The sequence below is a fragment of the Diabrotica undecimpunctata genome, chromosome 8 (genome assembly GCF_040954645.1).
Source record: "Diabrotica undecimpunctata isolate CICGRU chromosome 8, icDiaUnde3, whole genome shotgun sequence".
Taxonomy (NCBI): Eukaryota; Metazoa; Arthropoda; class Insecta; order Coleoptera; family Chrysomelidae; genus Diabrotica; species Diabrotica undecimpunctata.
The window spans coordinates 117,701,780-117,719,035 of record NC_092810.1 but is presented as its reverse complement, the minus strand read 5'-3'; the positions used below and the strand labels follow the sequence as shown (position 1 = coordinate 117,719,035).

The following is a 17,256-nucleotide window of genomic DNA, read 5'->3' as shown; positions in this document are numbered from 1 at the left end:
GGATACGTTGACCTGCAGTTTCATTGTCTTCGCGGTTTTTTCTAAGTTTCAGAAGCCTGTATCAGGTCTCTTTTTTTTCGTGTTACTATGTCAATGTTATCTAAGGAGGCCAATATCTGTACACGTCTACTGATGATCGTACCTCTAGTTGTTATGCCCGATTTCTCTATGGCTCTTTCTAGCTCGATGTTAAACAATAGACACGGTAGACTGTCTCTCTGGCGTAATCCAGTATGTATTTGAAAAAAATTTGACACTCTGAATCGATACCCACCACCACCTGAAGAGGTGGTGGGTATCGATTCCATATTCATATGTCTTTTTTAAGGTTTTTCTAAAAAGGAAAATCTGATCAACTGTAGATCTTTCATTTCGGAATCCACATTGGTATTTGCCTATTTTCTCCTCAGTATAGTAAACTACTACTAGTAAACGATCGTAAAGTATATAAGCCAGTAATGCCTCGATAGTTGTCACATATTAGTGGATCCCCTTTCTTGTGAATATGTATTATAATACCTACATTCCAACTGTCTGGGAGTATTTACAGAGGAGAAAAATACAACTTCCTACGACTTATAATGGAAGGGAAGGTGGAAGGATGAAGAGGTCCAGGAAGAAGAAAATACTCCTAGTTGAAGAATGTAAGAGACTGGATAGGCATGTAGGCACATTCGATACTAAGAACAGCTCAAGATAGAGAGCAATTTGCTGTAGTTATAGCCAACCTTCAGTAATGGAGAAGGCACCTTAAGAAGAAGAATCCTTTTTCCTTCTCTCCAAATGGATGCAAGAAGTCTTATTATGTAGTTTCTTAGCGCGTTTTTTTTATATATATACACCTATCAACACCTAATAGGAAGTAATTTTATTGACATATTTGACAATTATTTTTAAAGCTTTAGGTGCTATAATATAACATACCATACTACTTACTGCCATGTAAGGTTTCTATTTTTATAGCCCTTTTTCTATCCGAATTGTCGAATAAAGGCCTCTCCCATTTCTCGCCATTCACCCCTGTTGTGTGCTAGGCGTTTCCACATTGGTCCTGCGACTCTTTTGATATCGTCGCTACAGCGCATTTGAGGTCTTCCTCTTGTTCTCTTCGCATCGTACGTTCGCCAGTTTCCGACTTCTTTGTTCCATCTACCATCTTCGAGACGTTCGTTGTGTCCAGCCCATTTCCATTTTAATTTAGCTGCTTGTTTCGCGGCGTCCTTTATTTTTGTTTTGTTCCGGATTGCTTCGTTCGTTTGCCGATCTATTAGTGAGATACCAAGCATCTGTCGTTCCATGGCTCGGTGAGTTTTTCGAATCTTGTCCATGTTCTTTTTTGTAAATGTCCAGGTTTGAGCTCCGTAAGTGAGAACGGGAAGGATACAAGAAACGAACTCTTTGGTTCGAAGGTTTTGGGGTATCTTTTTGTCTTTCAGTATGTATGAGAGTTTTCCAAATGCGGCCCATCCCATTCTTACTCGTCTGCTTATTTCGATAGTTTGGTTTTCTTTGTTTACCTTGATATTCTGACCCAGATATATGTATTCTTCTACATGTTCTACTTTTGTTCCTTGGGTGGTTATCGTCGGTTGATCATCTTTATTCGACATTAGCTTAGTTTTACTCAGATTCATTTTAAGTCCTTTTTTTATGGATTCCATACGAAGCTCATCGATCATCGTCTTCAGTTCGTTCCAGCTGTCGGCTATTAGTACTACGTCATCTGCATATCTTAGATGGTTTAAATACTTTCCGTTTATCGATAATCCTTTCGTTTCCCAATTTAGTGATTTAAAGATGTCTTCAAGTGCGGCAGTAAATAGTTTTGGAGATATGGTGTCTCCCTGTCTTACTCCTCGGTTGATTTTTATTGGCCTCGTTTTCATTCCGTTATCCATCGTGACTAACATTTCAGCGTGTTGATATATATTATGTATTAATATCCTATATCTAGAATCTATTCTGCTGTTGACCAGTGCTTCCTCAATAGCCCATAATTTTATGCTGTCAAAAGCTTTCTCGTAGTCTATAAATGCTAAACAGATTGGTAAATTGTATTCCTTAACTTTTTCTATTGCTTGCTCTACTGGTTGATATACATCGAACTTTGTTGTTAATCTATTTGTAATTATTTTTGTGAATGTTTTATAAAGTTGTGATAGTAGTGATATAGGACGGTAATTTTTCAGATCTGTATTGTCCCCTTTTTTGTGTATTAATATTGTGTTAGCAGTATTTCATTCCTTTGGTATGTTTCCTTCAAATAGGCATTTATTAAAAAGTATTTTTAGGTACTTGATGACTTCTTCTCCGCCACTTTTCTCCGCAACATTTCTGCCAGAATTCCATCACTACCCGGTGCTTTATTTCTTTTCAATTCTTTAATTGCATTTTCTATTTCTACTTCGCTTATTTCGGGCATTACTTCAGAATTTACGTTTGTTATATGTCTTTTCAGATTTTGCTTTGAAGAGTCGGGGGGATCGTTTCTTGAGCGGCATAACTCAGTATACAAGTTTTCAACTATGTTTGATATCTGAGCTTTGCTTGTTTCTAGTTGGCCTTGTTGATTTTTCATAGTTATAATATTTTTCTTTCCTAATTTCGGTTTGGTATATTTCAGACTTCGATTTTTGTCTACCACTCTTTCTACATGTTCTTGTTGATGTTTTTTAATATCGTCTTTTATCTGTTTTCGTATGGCTCGATTAAGTTCTTTGTATTCTGTGGTATTTCTTTTGTTTAGTGACAGGAGCTCTTTTCGTTGTTTTAGCATATTCTTCGATTCTGCACTTATTTTGGATTTTTTGTTGTTATGGCGGGTTGCTACGTCTGAGCTAGCATTCAATAGTTCTTTTGTTATAACTGAGTTAATTTTATTAACGCTGAGTTGTTCTAGTTTCAGTGCTTGGGTGGTTTTTAATTTGCTAGCATATTTTTCTTTATCGACTTTTAGCTTTTCTGTGTCTATTTGTATCGTGTTATTAAAGTTAATTCTACGTTTGCTATACTTAATCCTTAGTTTAGCTCTAACCATTCTGTGATCACTACCCAGAGAGACATTATTTATTACTGTTACATCTTCTACGATACCTTTCTTGTTACACATGATGTAATCGATTTCGTTCCTTGTTTTTCCGTCTGGTGATAACCACGTCCACTTTCTTTGCGGTTTTTTCTTATAAAATGTGTTCATTACGAAATATTTGTTGCTATGTAGGAAGTTAACCAGGGTTTCTCCTCTCTCGTTTCTAACACCATAGCCGAATTCACCAATATAGTTTTCGCTTTCTTCTAGTCGTTGTCCAATCTGAGCGTTGAAATCTCCTATTATAAGTGTGTAAGTGCTGTGATAGTTTGTGTTGGTTTCTATTATTTTCTCGTAGAACTCATCTATCTCTTCATCGGGGTGTGTTGAAGTTGGGGCGTACACTTGAATGATTTTTAGGGTGATTTTCTCGTTTATATTCATCACAATCATTGCAATTCTTTCTGAGATTCCCACATATTGTTCTATTTTATTAGCATGTTTCTTAGAAACCAGAAATCCTACGCCGGCGCCGTTTAGACTTTGTTCTTTGTGCCCTTTGTAATACAAGATGTTACCTGATTGCAATGTTGACCAATTATGTCCCACTTTAGGTCCCTTACTTCTTCTTCTAGCTCATAGATTTTTTCATCTCTGTTTAAGGACCTTACATTGAGTGTTGCTATATTCAAGTTTGTTGTTTTTAGCAATTTATTGCTTCCCCCAGATTCCATGAAGCTGTCCTTTTTATAAAGGAGTGGGACTTGCTAATATTGTATGATCTACCCACCTGGGGACTTACTACTATCGTTTTAGAATTCGCCATCATTTTGGGGAGGTTATTAGCCTTAAAACACCGCGCTGGCCAGACGTGTTGGTGAGTGTGTATTCAGCCGTCCATTCTGGATCAGACGCTGTTCGTAGCCGTCCACTCTGGATCAGACGCTACAGTTTGTGATCTTATACTATCCCTAAAATCAAGGGTTGCCAGCTCCGCCATCTTCGCCGTATCGAAAGTATTCTTCGTCACCTTGGATGCCGTTCTGGACTTCATCCGTGACCCTGGACAAGGGACCCTTAGCAGGTGCTAGCTTCCCGGGTCAAGAAGCTCCTGGAATCTGCGGAGGGCAGGGATTGATTCACTTTCCCTGATAGGACTATCCAATAGAATCCAAGGGTCTCCAAAGGAGTTCCTACCCGCTACCCCTATAACGTTGTTAAAGTTTTCTATTTATATTTATTATATAGGGTGAAGTTTTGGGTTGGATACTCAAAATGTCTCCATCAGGTACCATTAAAGTAAAAAACGTCGAGACAGATCGATTTTTAGATACTGGGCACGATTAAATCTTCTTTGAATTACAAAAGCTCATACTTAGTTCCCTACAAAGGTTAATACCTGGATAGAAATAATTGGCAATAAAATTTTACCATGTTGAGACAGCAAAACGTACCAGAATTTATCATGCTCTTTCCAAATTATAACAACCCGAATCCAAATAAAGCTTTGTGGTACTGGAAAGTTGGAGGTAGTCCCCATTATGATGTGACCGTGTGTAATTATTTAAACAAAATATTTCAAATCAATGGATTGGGAAAAAGAGCTTCATAGAATGGTCAGATAAGTCGCCAGACCTAACTTCGGTAAATTTTTTTTTGGTGGCGATATAATAAATCAAAAGTATATGTTACTTGATCCAGTTCTATCGACGACCTAGAGGGAATAATTGGTACGTACAAACGTGCTGCATATATTCAAACATTGGTTTATTGCCAAGAAGGAAGAGAATCTCAATTTAAGCATCGTATTGATTCTGTTTTTTTATTTAAATAGGCAATACTTTTAATTAATTTGATGAATTTTAACGCCCCGTAACTTAAAAACTAATATTTTTAGGGCAATTAATACATATTGCCGTATTTTGACAAAGAATATATAGGTTTCTATTCAAACAAACAAATGTATGATCGTGATCATAGTATCGGTTACCTAAAATAAAATTAAATTTAAAAATCAAATTTGTCCAGACGTTTTTTGCCTTAATGGTATTTAAAAGAGACATTTTGAGGTTTCCAACCTAAACGTTTATACTCTATATTACATTATACCTAACAATTACAGGTGCCTCAAGCACATCCAGGCTGGAAGGGCATTATTAATGCTACAAGCAATACCAGAGTTTGTTACCAACAAATTTCCACTACTTTACCCCAAAGTGAGGATTGTTTATTTATTAACGTTTATACGCCTGTGGTAAGTACAGCTTTTTATAATGTTAATGACAATAGATTTTTAATAATTGTATTTGCATCACAAGTTTTCTCTGAGTGTGTTTCAAGTTATCGTAAACTAAGTTATAAAAAAATGATCGCCAACGTACGATAATGGGACCGGGTACTAGAAGAAAAAGAAGTTCACTTTGTTGATCACTACATCTTCAGCGCTTTCTCATTCCAGAACCAACTTGAAGCTAACCCTGAGGTTGTAAGAACTTTTAGAGCTATGTAAATAGAGTAGATAAAGATAGTCCTGCTAAGATATTTATTAAGCACAGACTAACCTCGCGAATATCTCAGCCTGAAATATCGATGTAGAGAAAACTAGAGATGTCTTGTATTGTCCGTCTCCTAAGATTTCTGTGTCATATATAAGTCTTTTGCATTTTCCGGTAAATTGGACGAATACTGGGTAAGAATATTTTTAATTACTATTTAAATGGGAATAAGCCACAATTAAAGGTTAAAGTACGTTTATTGACGTTTCAATTTCCACTTCAGAAATCTTTTTCAAACTACAAACATTAGTAAATAAAACAAATTTTGTTTTTTTGTTACTTAGTAAAAAATTCTTCTAATAATTTAATTTTATCTGACTCATCTATATTGACAATTCAGACATACATTATACATTTTAAAGTAGACGACTTTAAAATGATATTGTCAATATTGTTGAGTTGCTTTCCTGGGACGACTTTACTTATAAGATAGTTCATTCGATTACATGAAATCAACTTTAACTTGAGAATATCCGTCAGAGAAAATCATAGCATGTAATTCGTCTTTAAAAAGACAAATACATGTCATGATGACAGTAAAATTCTCCTGTTAGTGGTTCCATAGTAAATGGTGAGGGAAAAACCAGGAAAAAAAACCTCATAATACTATCCCGATGAATTGTATGAAGCCATGGATGAATTCCACATCCCCGATAAACTGATAAGATTGGTTAAAGCTACAATGCGTAAAGTTGTTTGCAAAGACGAAATACAGGGCGAACAATCACAGGCATTTGAAACGCATGTTGGGCTGCGACAGGGAGATGCGCTGGCGTGTCTCCTTTTCAACATAGCTTTGGAAAAGGCGGTCAGGGATGCCCAAATAGACAGCAGAGGAAACATTTATAATAACTCATCCCAAATTTTGGCATATGCAGATGATGTTGATCTAGTTGCCCGCACAACACGCAAGCTAGAAGAAATGTATATCACCTTGTCAAACGCCTCAAAAAATATAAGCCTGCAAGTAAATAAAAATAAAACTAAGATAATGGCATCAACACCCAACAATAGAGCCAGAAACATCGGCCATCAATTCACGGTTGATAATTCTACCTTTGAAGTGGTGGACAAATTCACATACTTAGGCTCCCTGATCACCAAGGAGAACGTCATGACGGAAGAAATCAAGCGAAGAATAATCCTAGCAAACAAATGCTATTTTGGACTGAGTAGACATATGAGAAGCAGAAACTTAAGCCAAAAAACAAAAATAACCATATACAAAACCCTTATACAACCAGTGTTGACATATGGGTCGGAGACATGGACCACTTCCAAGGGAGATGAAAATCTCCTGCTTATATTTGAACGAAGGATCCTGAGAAGAATATTTGGTGGCATCTGTGAAAATGGCGTTTGGAGAAGGAGGTACAACTACGAGATATATCACAGATATAAACATATATTTGGTGGTAAAGACGTAGTATCCTGTATAAAAATAGGAGGACTAAGATGGGATCATCTTAGTCCTCCTATTTTTATATAGATTGAGGACATCTGGCAAGATCACAGCAGAACAACCCTCCTAGAAGAAGGTCATCCATCACCCATCCTTATGTCACAAGTTGTGGGAAGTAGAAATAGGGGTAGACCAAAACTCAAATGGAGGGATGGTGTAGATGAGGATTGTAGACAAATAGGCGCAGAAAACTGGCAACAGTTGGCAATGGATAGAACTGACTAGCGTAATAGACTTGGGAAGGTCGAGGCTCTTTTATAGGGCTGTAGCACCAATGATGATGATAAATACTATCCCGACAGGGTAAGTATTTGGTCGTGCATTTAGTTTACCTTCAATAAACACCAAATTCTGATTTTATATATTTGTTATTTAAAAAACATAAATGATGTATCCTCTATATGTTACTGACTTACTAATACTGGTATTTTCCTTTTAATAACTTCGTCTTTCGATATGGGTAACTAGATCCTACTACATTCTGTCGAGGAATTCGCGACACAATTGGTCTCATTTAGCATAATTAGAGCCGCTTCTTTGATTTTTTTTTTACCATTGGTTTCTTTTAGGACTATATTTAAATCATTTCATTAAACCCTATTTTCATTATCCCTTACGTGTTTACATATTTGAGATCTATCAAGTTCTCTATTTTTAATATAGGTGTTCAATATTGATGTTCACTTATTCTAACATTTAATGGCTTTGATGTTTCATCTAAATAAAACTGATCGCATTCACAAGGTATTTTATAAATGCAATTCTTTGTCCTTTCCTGTTCATTGTTAGATTTGGTTTTGGACCAAATAGACCTCAACGTGTTTGTTGTTTTGAATATTGTTGAAATGTTGAATTTATTTCCTATCCTTTTAAGCTTTTTCGATAATCGTTTTATGTATGGTATTGTTTTCTATGGTATTTTCCTCGTATTATTCCTTGTATATGGTGTAGGATCTCGTTCTAAGTTGTTTTGTTCTATTCGATCGATTGTAGAAAATTCCTTATTTATAAATGGTAAAGGATAATAATTTTTTAATAAAACAGATGTTAACAAATGTTTTTCCTCCAAGAAGGAATTTTCGTTAGAACAAGTAATTTTGTCTCTATCGTATAAGGATTTAACGATTCCCTTTTTAATATTAATATTGTGATTTGATTTAAAATTTAAATATCTGTTGGTGTGTTTTAGTTTTCTATACACCTGAGTTTCGTATCCAGTATCGTTCTTCGAGATTAAAACATCCACGAAAGGTAGTGTGTTATTATATTCCTTTTCCATGATAAATATTAAGAATATTTTTATACCGTGTATATCGCACCCTGAGATGACAAGTGTCGTATCTTTCAAAACCAAGTTTAGAGATAATCGAATTTTAAAGATTGCCATGGTTCCAGTAATTTTAATATTGTGTATAAGGTTGCCATACATTTTTCAAATACTTATTGTAACAATTTTGTACCTTAAAAACAACTCTTTTAAGTAAATAAATTATTTCTTTAGCTGTAAATAGTTAAATAAAATTCTGGGATGTAACATTTAACAATTTAACATTAAAAAATAAATGCACCACAGTATAAAATTTTTTAACAATTATCAAAAATTTAACAAAAATTTTACCTTTTTATCAACATGCTCCTGGATATAACTATAAACGCAACTTGCTATCTCCATCGCTCCTTTTTTTCCACGATTCTCATCTCATATGTAACAGAATCCTGCTTTTAAAACATTCTCAAAAATTGTAAAGTTGTAGGTATTTAAACGGCGTTTTTAGAAAAAGCTGGACACGTCACTTGATGGTAATGGAATTATAACCTGGATACATCCTTGGATCCTTCTTCTCTCGATAACTTTACGTTTTCTCGATGAAGTTGATACTCTACATCTCTATTCTTCTTTTCAAGTTCAGTACAATTAATATACTGGTGGCAGGTTGCACACTGGTCCTTGCGAGGCACGAAAAATCCAATATTAAACTGGGTGTTAAATATGTATCTATATTTACTCTCTTTTAAAATAGTATCTTTATGGTCATTCTGACATTTCTTCAGATACAGACGATACATTTCAGCAAGTCTTAACTGTCCATCGATGTACTTCATTCGCGTTTGAGCAAGAAGATAGTGAGACTCCACTACTGGAAAGAAATCAATATGTATTAGTATAAGATTAGTATTGTGTTTAGTTTCAAAACTATTTAGGTTTTCAAAACCATCAAAAAGTTTTGATGTATCAAAAAATATAGCTTATAAAATAAGCTACATACATACAATTTATTCAGGTGTAAAATCAATACATCAATAAATTTTAAATTAAACTAAAATGCACCAAAAATAAAAATAAGGTAAACTTTTAAAACTTTTGGAAAACATTTGTCTGTATCTAAAAAAAATTATGAAATAGGTCATTAATATACTAAGCAAACTGTTTTGCATGTACCATTCGTGCCACCGCAAAATATACTTTTTTAGGGATTTCCTCAAATAAAAAACAATAAAAAAACCAACATGTTTAGGTCGTAAACGTAAATTTATTATTCTAATAACTGACTTAAAATATTCGTTGAATTTGAAATAAACTGCAACAAGAATAATAATGACAAAAAATTACGTTTCTTTATAATATCACACACATAATCCAAAAAAATATTAAACCATGATGTAAATCTAATTTAGTATGTATATTGGAAGATCTGTGAATATTATTTTAAGAAAATTTTGCGTTAATGTTTAATATTAAAAAGGAAATGGCATTGGGTACTTATAAGTCAATATTTAAAAGACGAGAAATAAGTATAATGCACATGCCACGACCGACGACAAACTAGAAGACATTAAAGAACAGTTTTTCGAAGACCTAGAACAAGCCTACAGAAGATGCCCCAGAAATGACATTAAAATAGTGCTAGGTGACATTTATGCAAGAATAGGACGAGAGTATGTTTTTATGCCGACTATAGGAAGGCATAGCCTACACAACATCAGTAGTGATAATGGATTACGTCTGATAAACTTAGCAGCAGCACTGAACATGACCGTCGCTAGCACCTATTTTGAACACAAGAATATACACAAGGTAACCTGGACCTTCCCTGATTTAAGAACAACTAGTCAGATTGATCACATCTTAATAGATTCAAGATACGGAACGGACATATTAAACTGCAGAAGTTATAGAGGCGCAAACATAGACTCAGACCATTGTTTAGTGATCTCAACACTAAGGGCTAGAATTTCAAACTCCAACAAAGAAAAAGAAATAAATAGAAAGAAATGGAATGTACAGAAGCTGAGAGATGCAACTGTTGCAAAACAGTACTGGGAAAATGTTACCAATAGGTTAAGGAATCAAAGTCTTGGCGAAGAAGACCAGAGAGATATAGACTCATTCTGGAACAGGATAAGGGAAGATATTGAGTCAGCAGCACAAGATGAAATAGGAACAGAAACTTGTACCCGAAAAAATCACTGGTTTGACGATGAATGCAAAGAAACACAGAAAAAAAAATGAAGCCTATGCAAAAATGCTTACCCGCCGAACTAGAACAAGTATAGAGAATTACCAGACAAAGAGAAGAGAAGAAAAAAAAATACACAGAATAAAGAAACGAAACCACTTAAAAAAGGAACTTCAATATATAGAAAACCTCAACAAAGAGAAAGAATTCAGAACATTCTATAAGAAAGTTAACATCAACAGAAAAGAATTTAAGGCAAACACAAATCAATGTAGAAGTTTAAATGGCGATCTCTTAACAACAAGAACAGACGTACTAAACCGATGGACGGAATATTTTAACCAGATACTTAATATAGAGGAAGAAGAAAACCCGGGAGACGAAAGCTGCGAGGTAAGCGGAGCAGACGAGACGGAGGAGGATCCACCAACGATCCTGGAAGTTAAAGACGCTGTAAACAAACTAGCCAGAAACAAATCACCCGGAATAGATAATCTCCCAGCGGAATTATATAGAGAAGGTGGCCACGATATCATAATAGCGCTACAGCAGCTTATAAAAGAAATATGGATACAAAAGTCCCTTCCCAGTGATTGGAATATTGGAATACTTTGCACCATACACAAAAAGGGAGATATCTTTGAATGCTCTAACCATAGAGGAATTACGCTCCTAAATGTAGCGTATAAAATATTCTCCAATATACTATGCCATCGTATGGCACCATATGCAGAGCGAATAATAGGACAATACCAGGCTGGTTTTAGAGGTGGTAAATCAACAATTCATCAGATTTCAACCCTAAGACAAATTCTAGAGAAAACACTGGAATACGGTGTAGACACGCACCACATATTTATAGACTACAAGGCAGCCTACGACTCTGTAAATAGAAGAGAATTGTTTAGAGCAATGATAGACCTAGGAGTACCAAATCAGTTGGTAAGTTTAACCAAACTAACCCTTGAAACAGTTGAATGCAAAGTACGAATCAAGGGGGAACTCTCTGAACCTTTTAAAACAAATAACGGACTACGTCAGGGAGACCCACTCTCCTGTATACTATTCAATCTAGCTCTGGAAAAAGTAATACGTACGTTACAAATCACAACTATTGGTTCAATATATAACAAATCTGTGCAAATCTTAGCATATGCTGATAATATCAATATTGTTGGGAGAACGGAAAACGCAGCACGAGAGGCGTACGTAGCATTAAAGGAAGCGGCTACAAAAATGGGTTTAATAATAAACACCAATAAAACAAAATACATGAAAATAGGTACGCAACCACAAACACTATGGCCACTTGTTATAGAAAATGACGTCATCGAAGCAGTTAACGAATTTGTATACCTGGGAACGCTCGTCAATACTGAAAATGATACTACCGCAGAGATAAACCGCAGAATTTGCATGGCTAATAGATGCTATTTTGGGCTTAATCTCCTTTTTAAATCTACAGTTATATCAAGAAATACAAAAGTAAAACTCTACAAAACAATAATACGCCCAGTCCTAACATATGGTTCAGAAACCTGGACTTTAACAAAAAGCAATGAAAATATGTTAAGATGTTTCGAAAGAAAAATACTAAGGCGCATCTATGGAGCGGTAAATGAAAATGGTGTCTGGAGAAGACGATACAACTTCGAACTCTATAGGATATACCAGGAATCAGATATCGTAAAACACATAAAGATAGGACGTCTGAGGTGGGTAGGCCATGTAATGCGGATGGAGCAAACCGACCCAGCTAGAAAAACGCTCCTTGATAGACCTATTGGTCAAAGAAGAAGAGGAAGACCCAGAACAAGATTCCTAGATAACATCGATGAAGACATGAGAAATATGGAAATACGTGCTTGGCGGAGGAAGGCGATGGATAAGGACGACTGGAGAAAAATTCTTGGGGAGGCTAGGACCCACACAGGGTTGTAAAGCCAAAATGATGATTATGAAATATGTATTATGTTTATAAGGGATTAAGTCACAATTGATTGTTTTTATTGTACAGGATATAAGATACCCATCCTAAGAGGTTCTTAAAGACCACAACGGCAATCACGGCGGAGAAGAATACCTTCGGTATGACGAGAATGGTGGAAGTGGCGACCCCAGATTTTAGGGCTAGTATCAAGTCAATTTTGACCGAACGATCGCCGGTATAAACGATTCCACTCACCTTGCCAACGGTCTCTAGAGGGCGGATGAGCATACGTGAGACAGAGCACTCTTTTGTCCTTAGGGTGGGAAACTGTCTCTAAAAGGCGGATGAACAAAGAATATCAACGGCATAAGACTACGGAAGGCAATGGGAAACCACCGTATTAAAGGTCCCCAAGGATATCCCAAGAAGGACAAGGATGGAAAAGACATTGCAAACAACGGCCCCTTGCTTGGATAGGGCAACACTACTATCACCCTGGGCTAGTGTCAATGCATACACTAGCCCAGGGGGACCGACGGCTTACGTGCCCTTCGATGCACAGTAAACGACTCTTATAATTTTTAGATATGAAAATGTCGTTGTTCGTGCCGAGATTCGAACTTGTGCTTATGAAACCAGTACAAGTCTATGTATAGTTCGCTGTCTAGCAGCGGCGATAGTATACTGTTAGGGCCCTTCTTCCCGCCTGTCGTTAAGGCGAAGAAATGAGAGTAGAAGAGCCGTCGTTTGAGGTGTTCGGTTCGTAGAAACCACGGACGTATAAATAAAGATCTTTATTTATACGTCCAAGGTAGAAACGCATGCAGGGCACAGAGGCGATTCGGTCACTGGTGTGTGCTCCTAGTATCATAGCTCTCGTGGGACCATTCTACTCTCATTTCTCATAACCAAAGTGAGATTAAACGAACTACAAACTTTTAACGTTCGTTTCCCATTAATAACGTAAGTTTGCGGTAAATACCCACACCCTAGAGAAAAGTGGGTATTTAAGTGGAGTTAAACTACAAAAAACTAGTATTCTTCCCATTGACAGTTTTTTATCAAAATTTTGAAGGCATTCATACAAAGATTTTCGAGATTCTGAAAGTATTTCCAGCTGCTTGTACAATATAATTATTTTAGTGGAGAGTAACGTAAAGGATAACATAACTGATATAAATGTGAGTGTTAGTATCTAGAGATGTGATAGATCCCAGAGAAGCAGTGCTAAGTTGAGTGGCGATGGTGTACTAGTTTTTAGCTAAAATCACAAACCATCAGTATTCGTTAAGATCGGGTTGAGCAAATATATATCTTATGTCAACTTAATGAAGTCAAGTTTGTGGTCGGTGGTGTTTACATACCTCCACAACCACCTCTCGAAGTATACAACTGTGTAAAATGTTGTTCTGCAATACTCAGCACAGGACATCTATATTTTTGGTAATAACAATCTTCCCAATGCATCATGCGAGAATGATGAGTTTGGTATAATGGTAAAGCCTTTGGTTTTTTAAAATTGTATTAACATAATAATATTCCCAATAATCGTAATGTATTTTCGGATTTAGTTTTTTTTAATGTTAGGGAGCTTAATATCTTAAAAGCAAGTGATTCCCTTGTAGATCCTAGCATCCATCATGTGGGTTATGAATGTTGCTTAAACCTCGATGTGAAAGAAACAAATAGAAATAAGTTGGTTTGTGATGGGTTGTTTTATGAATTCGAAGTGGCGATTACATTGCGCTTAACAACTTCCTTGCTTCCATAGACTAGCATGTATGTATAGTTAATGATGTTGAAGTTGCTACAAAATTATTCTATGAAGTTTTTTCTATAGGAATTGTTTACTTTGTGCCAGTGAAGAAATATAGAAGAACTTCAACTTTTCCCAAGTGGTTCTCTGCTGATCTTAGAAGACTGACTCTGGAGAAAAGATATGCTCACTATATTTATCTTTTCCACCTAAAAGCTTAATGTAAACAACTGTCTGAAATTTGCTTTAGCAATTGTATTAAAGTATAGATACTGACCTAAGAAACGATCTAATATCATTTTGGAAGTACATCAATGATAAGCGATCTAGCCATAACCTAACTCCTTATTTTATCAAGTCTAATCTGCAACAAATGGTCAAGACATAGCTAATTTATTTATGAACTTCTTCCAAACTGTGTATTCACCAAATAACAACAACCTCTACATACCTATCCATCCATTCAACAGCAACTTTAGTACAAATATTTTTCCTTCTGAGATAGATACATGGGGTTATTAAATGTTCGCGATTTTGATATTTACAATATAACTTTAACTCAAATAAAAAGATTTCTTGCTATATGATTGGTATATTGGGATTGTTGAATTTTGTTCTTGTTATATTTTGTTTGTTTTTTTAGAAGTTCTTTGTTTTGTAAGATTTTTAGTATCATTTTTTAAACTTTTTAAAATTGATTTTATATTATAAGTAATTTTAAGTTTTGAATTCTAACTGTGATATTGTATATTGTAATTTAAACTGGTAATAGGGTTATCTCGTGTAATAAATAAATAAATAAATAAAATAAGAGTGGTAAAGGAATAGGCTTCTCGGTCGCAATCTGACCTTATTCTTACCTGTGTACCATTTCCGCCCATGGTTTGGACAACGGCCATGTGGTATTGTAGCAAAACATGCATTAAGGGGAGGATGTAACCTCACGCAACAGCAGTAACGTCCCACTCTTATATGGTGTCAGACACTCGTAGGGGCAATAAATTCGCTTACGATCATTTGCCGAAAGGCCAGAAGAACCAGGTTCACGTTTTTACGCTTCATGTCTTTAAAGTTCGTGAATTCTTTCGAATGTGCTTTTTTAATTTGGTTTATACCAACTTTACCAATAATATTTATTCATTTTTTTATTTAAGTTCAGTAAAAAATCATCTTAAAACCTGAAATATTTTTAGAAACCAGATCCAAAAGCTAAGCTGGCAGTATATGTATGGATACATGGCGGTGGATATATTGTTTGGGACGGTACTATTCATAGATACGGAGCTGCTCATCTGATAGACTACAATATCATTGTAGTAACATTTAACTATCGTCTTGGCGCTTTAGGTAGGTAATAGTATAAGTGAAAGTACAGATACAATTTGCTCCTTTCAATTATTTTCTACGCTATGAAACTTAAATTAATAAATGTTTGAATAACAGAACTAAGACATTGTCTACAGTTTTTGTGCTATTGTAGCTAGGTAATAATTATAAAAACAGTAAACGGATGCTATTTTGTCAAAACATTTTGAACATGATCATATGGTATGTGATATGATTTCAAAGCTCTTTGATAACCCAGTATATCTCTTAAACTCTGTTATGACATATTTTAGACAATGTAAAAAACATAGACTATGACAAACAATTTGGTAGAATTTATCTTTAATAGAAAACCTAAATGGGTAAATCAATTTTTCCAGTTTTCCACATATCTGTCAAAAATATGCTGTTATCGATACACTTGTATTTAATCACAATGTGTGGCATCATCATCATCATCTAGCCTTGTGTGTCCAAAGTTGAACATAAGTCTTCCCTAATTTCTTCCAATTCTGTTGGTCTTGAGCTTCTTGCAGCCAATGTTTAACAATTTTTTTCATATCGTCTATCTATCGTGTTGGAGGTCCACCTCTGTTTCTTCTGTTTGCTCGTGGTCCCCATGCTGTAATTTTTAGGGTCCACTGATCGTCGTTAATTTTAGCCACATTGCCTGCCCAGTTCCACTTCATCAATCATCATGGCTATGCGGATTTTGTTGACTGTAGCTCTAAAAAATTCTGCACTACTGCATTCAAACCATTTCCTTAAGTTTTTAAGCTACGATGTTCTTCGTCTTCTCACATTTCACTTTCCTTGAATTTTGACTTGCATAATAAGCTGCAGAAGGAATAATGAAAAAAAAGTCCATTATTAGTTTTAGCAACTATGTTTTAAAAGAATTTTATCTTCTCTTCGACAAGCACATATCCAGTGTCTCAGCAAATCTTTGGTTTCTGAAAATCTGAAGTACCTTACCTCAGTAGCTTTAATTGTTTTGTTTACGTATTTTACAGTGTTTTAGTTTTCCAGCACTGAAGCCTCCATATACTGCTAATACATAATTATATTTTTTAAACAAAAAAATTAAATGCACTTCATAATATAATTAAGTTACACGAGGCTATTCAAAAGGGCTAAAGTTTCAAAATATTTATACCGTTGAGTCACAATGCATAAAATAATATAGTCATAGTCTAACAATTTTTAAGTTCCCGTTTTAAAGAGCTTTTAAATAATTATGCGCCAAATAATTTTATTTAAGGGTATGTTCACAGCCACCCTTAGAGTAGGGAATTCTACTCGTCAAAGGAGAGGTAACGCGCCATCTAGCCTTCAAGCGAAAGTGATGCCGATTTTACTTTACCCGGTCCGCCATTCGTTTGGTGCTCATTTTCGGATTGACACAACTCGTTTTGTTAATTATTTTTGTGCGATTTCTGAGTGAAAAGTAGCAATTTTTTTAACTCTTTAAAATGGTGATGTGTTCGGCTTACGGTTGTAAAAGCAACAACAGAAAGAATGAAGTGGAAGTTACATTTCACGTGTAAATAAATATTTTTGTTATGAGTGCGTAGATGAAAATACACTAAATACTCCTTTATTCTTACACATTGCCTTTTAAACTGTTATTTATTTAAAAAACAACACCTTAATGTACTTAATTACATAACTAAAATTACATGTTTTAGTTATAAATTTCGAAAAATTCACATGTAAACTTAAAAACAGCATAAAGGAGCAC

The 17,256-nt window shown here is 35.2% G+C and overlaps 1 protein-coding gene across 1 annotated transcript in view; it reads left to right on the top strand.

Moving 5' to 3' along the window:
• Positions 1-17,256, top strand: part of LOC140447908 (cocaine esterase-like) — a 103,928-nt gene that overhangs the window by 27,725 nt on the left and 58,947 nt on the right. Inside the window, exons 3-4 of the mRNA XM_072540831.1 lie at positions 5,151-5,282; positions 15,383-15,536. Of these exons, the coding sequence (XP_072396932.1) occupies positions 5,151-5,282; positions 15,383-15,536 (286 nt within the window). The remainder of the gene's footprint in view (positions 1-5,150; positions 5,283-15,382; positions 15,537-17,256) is intronic.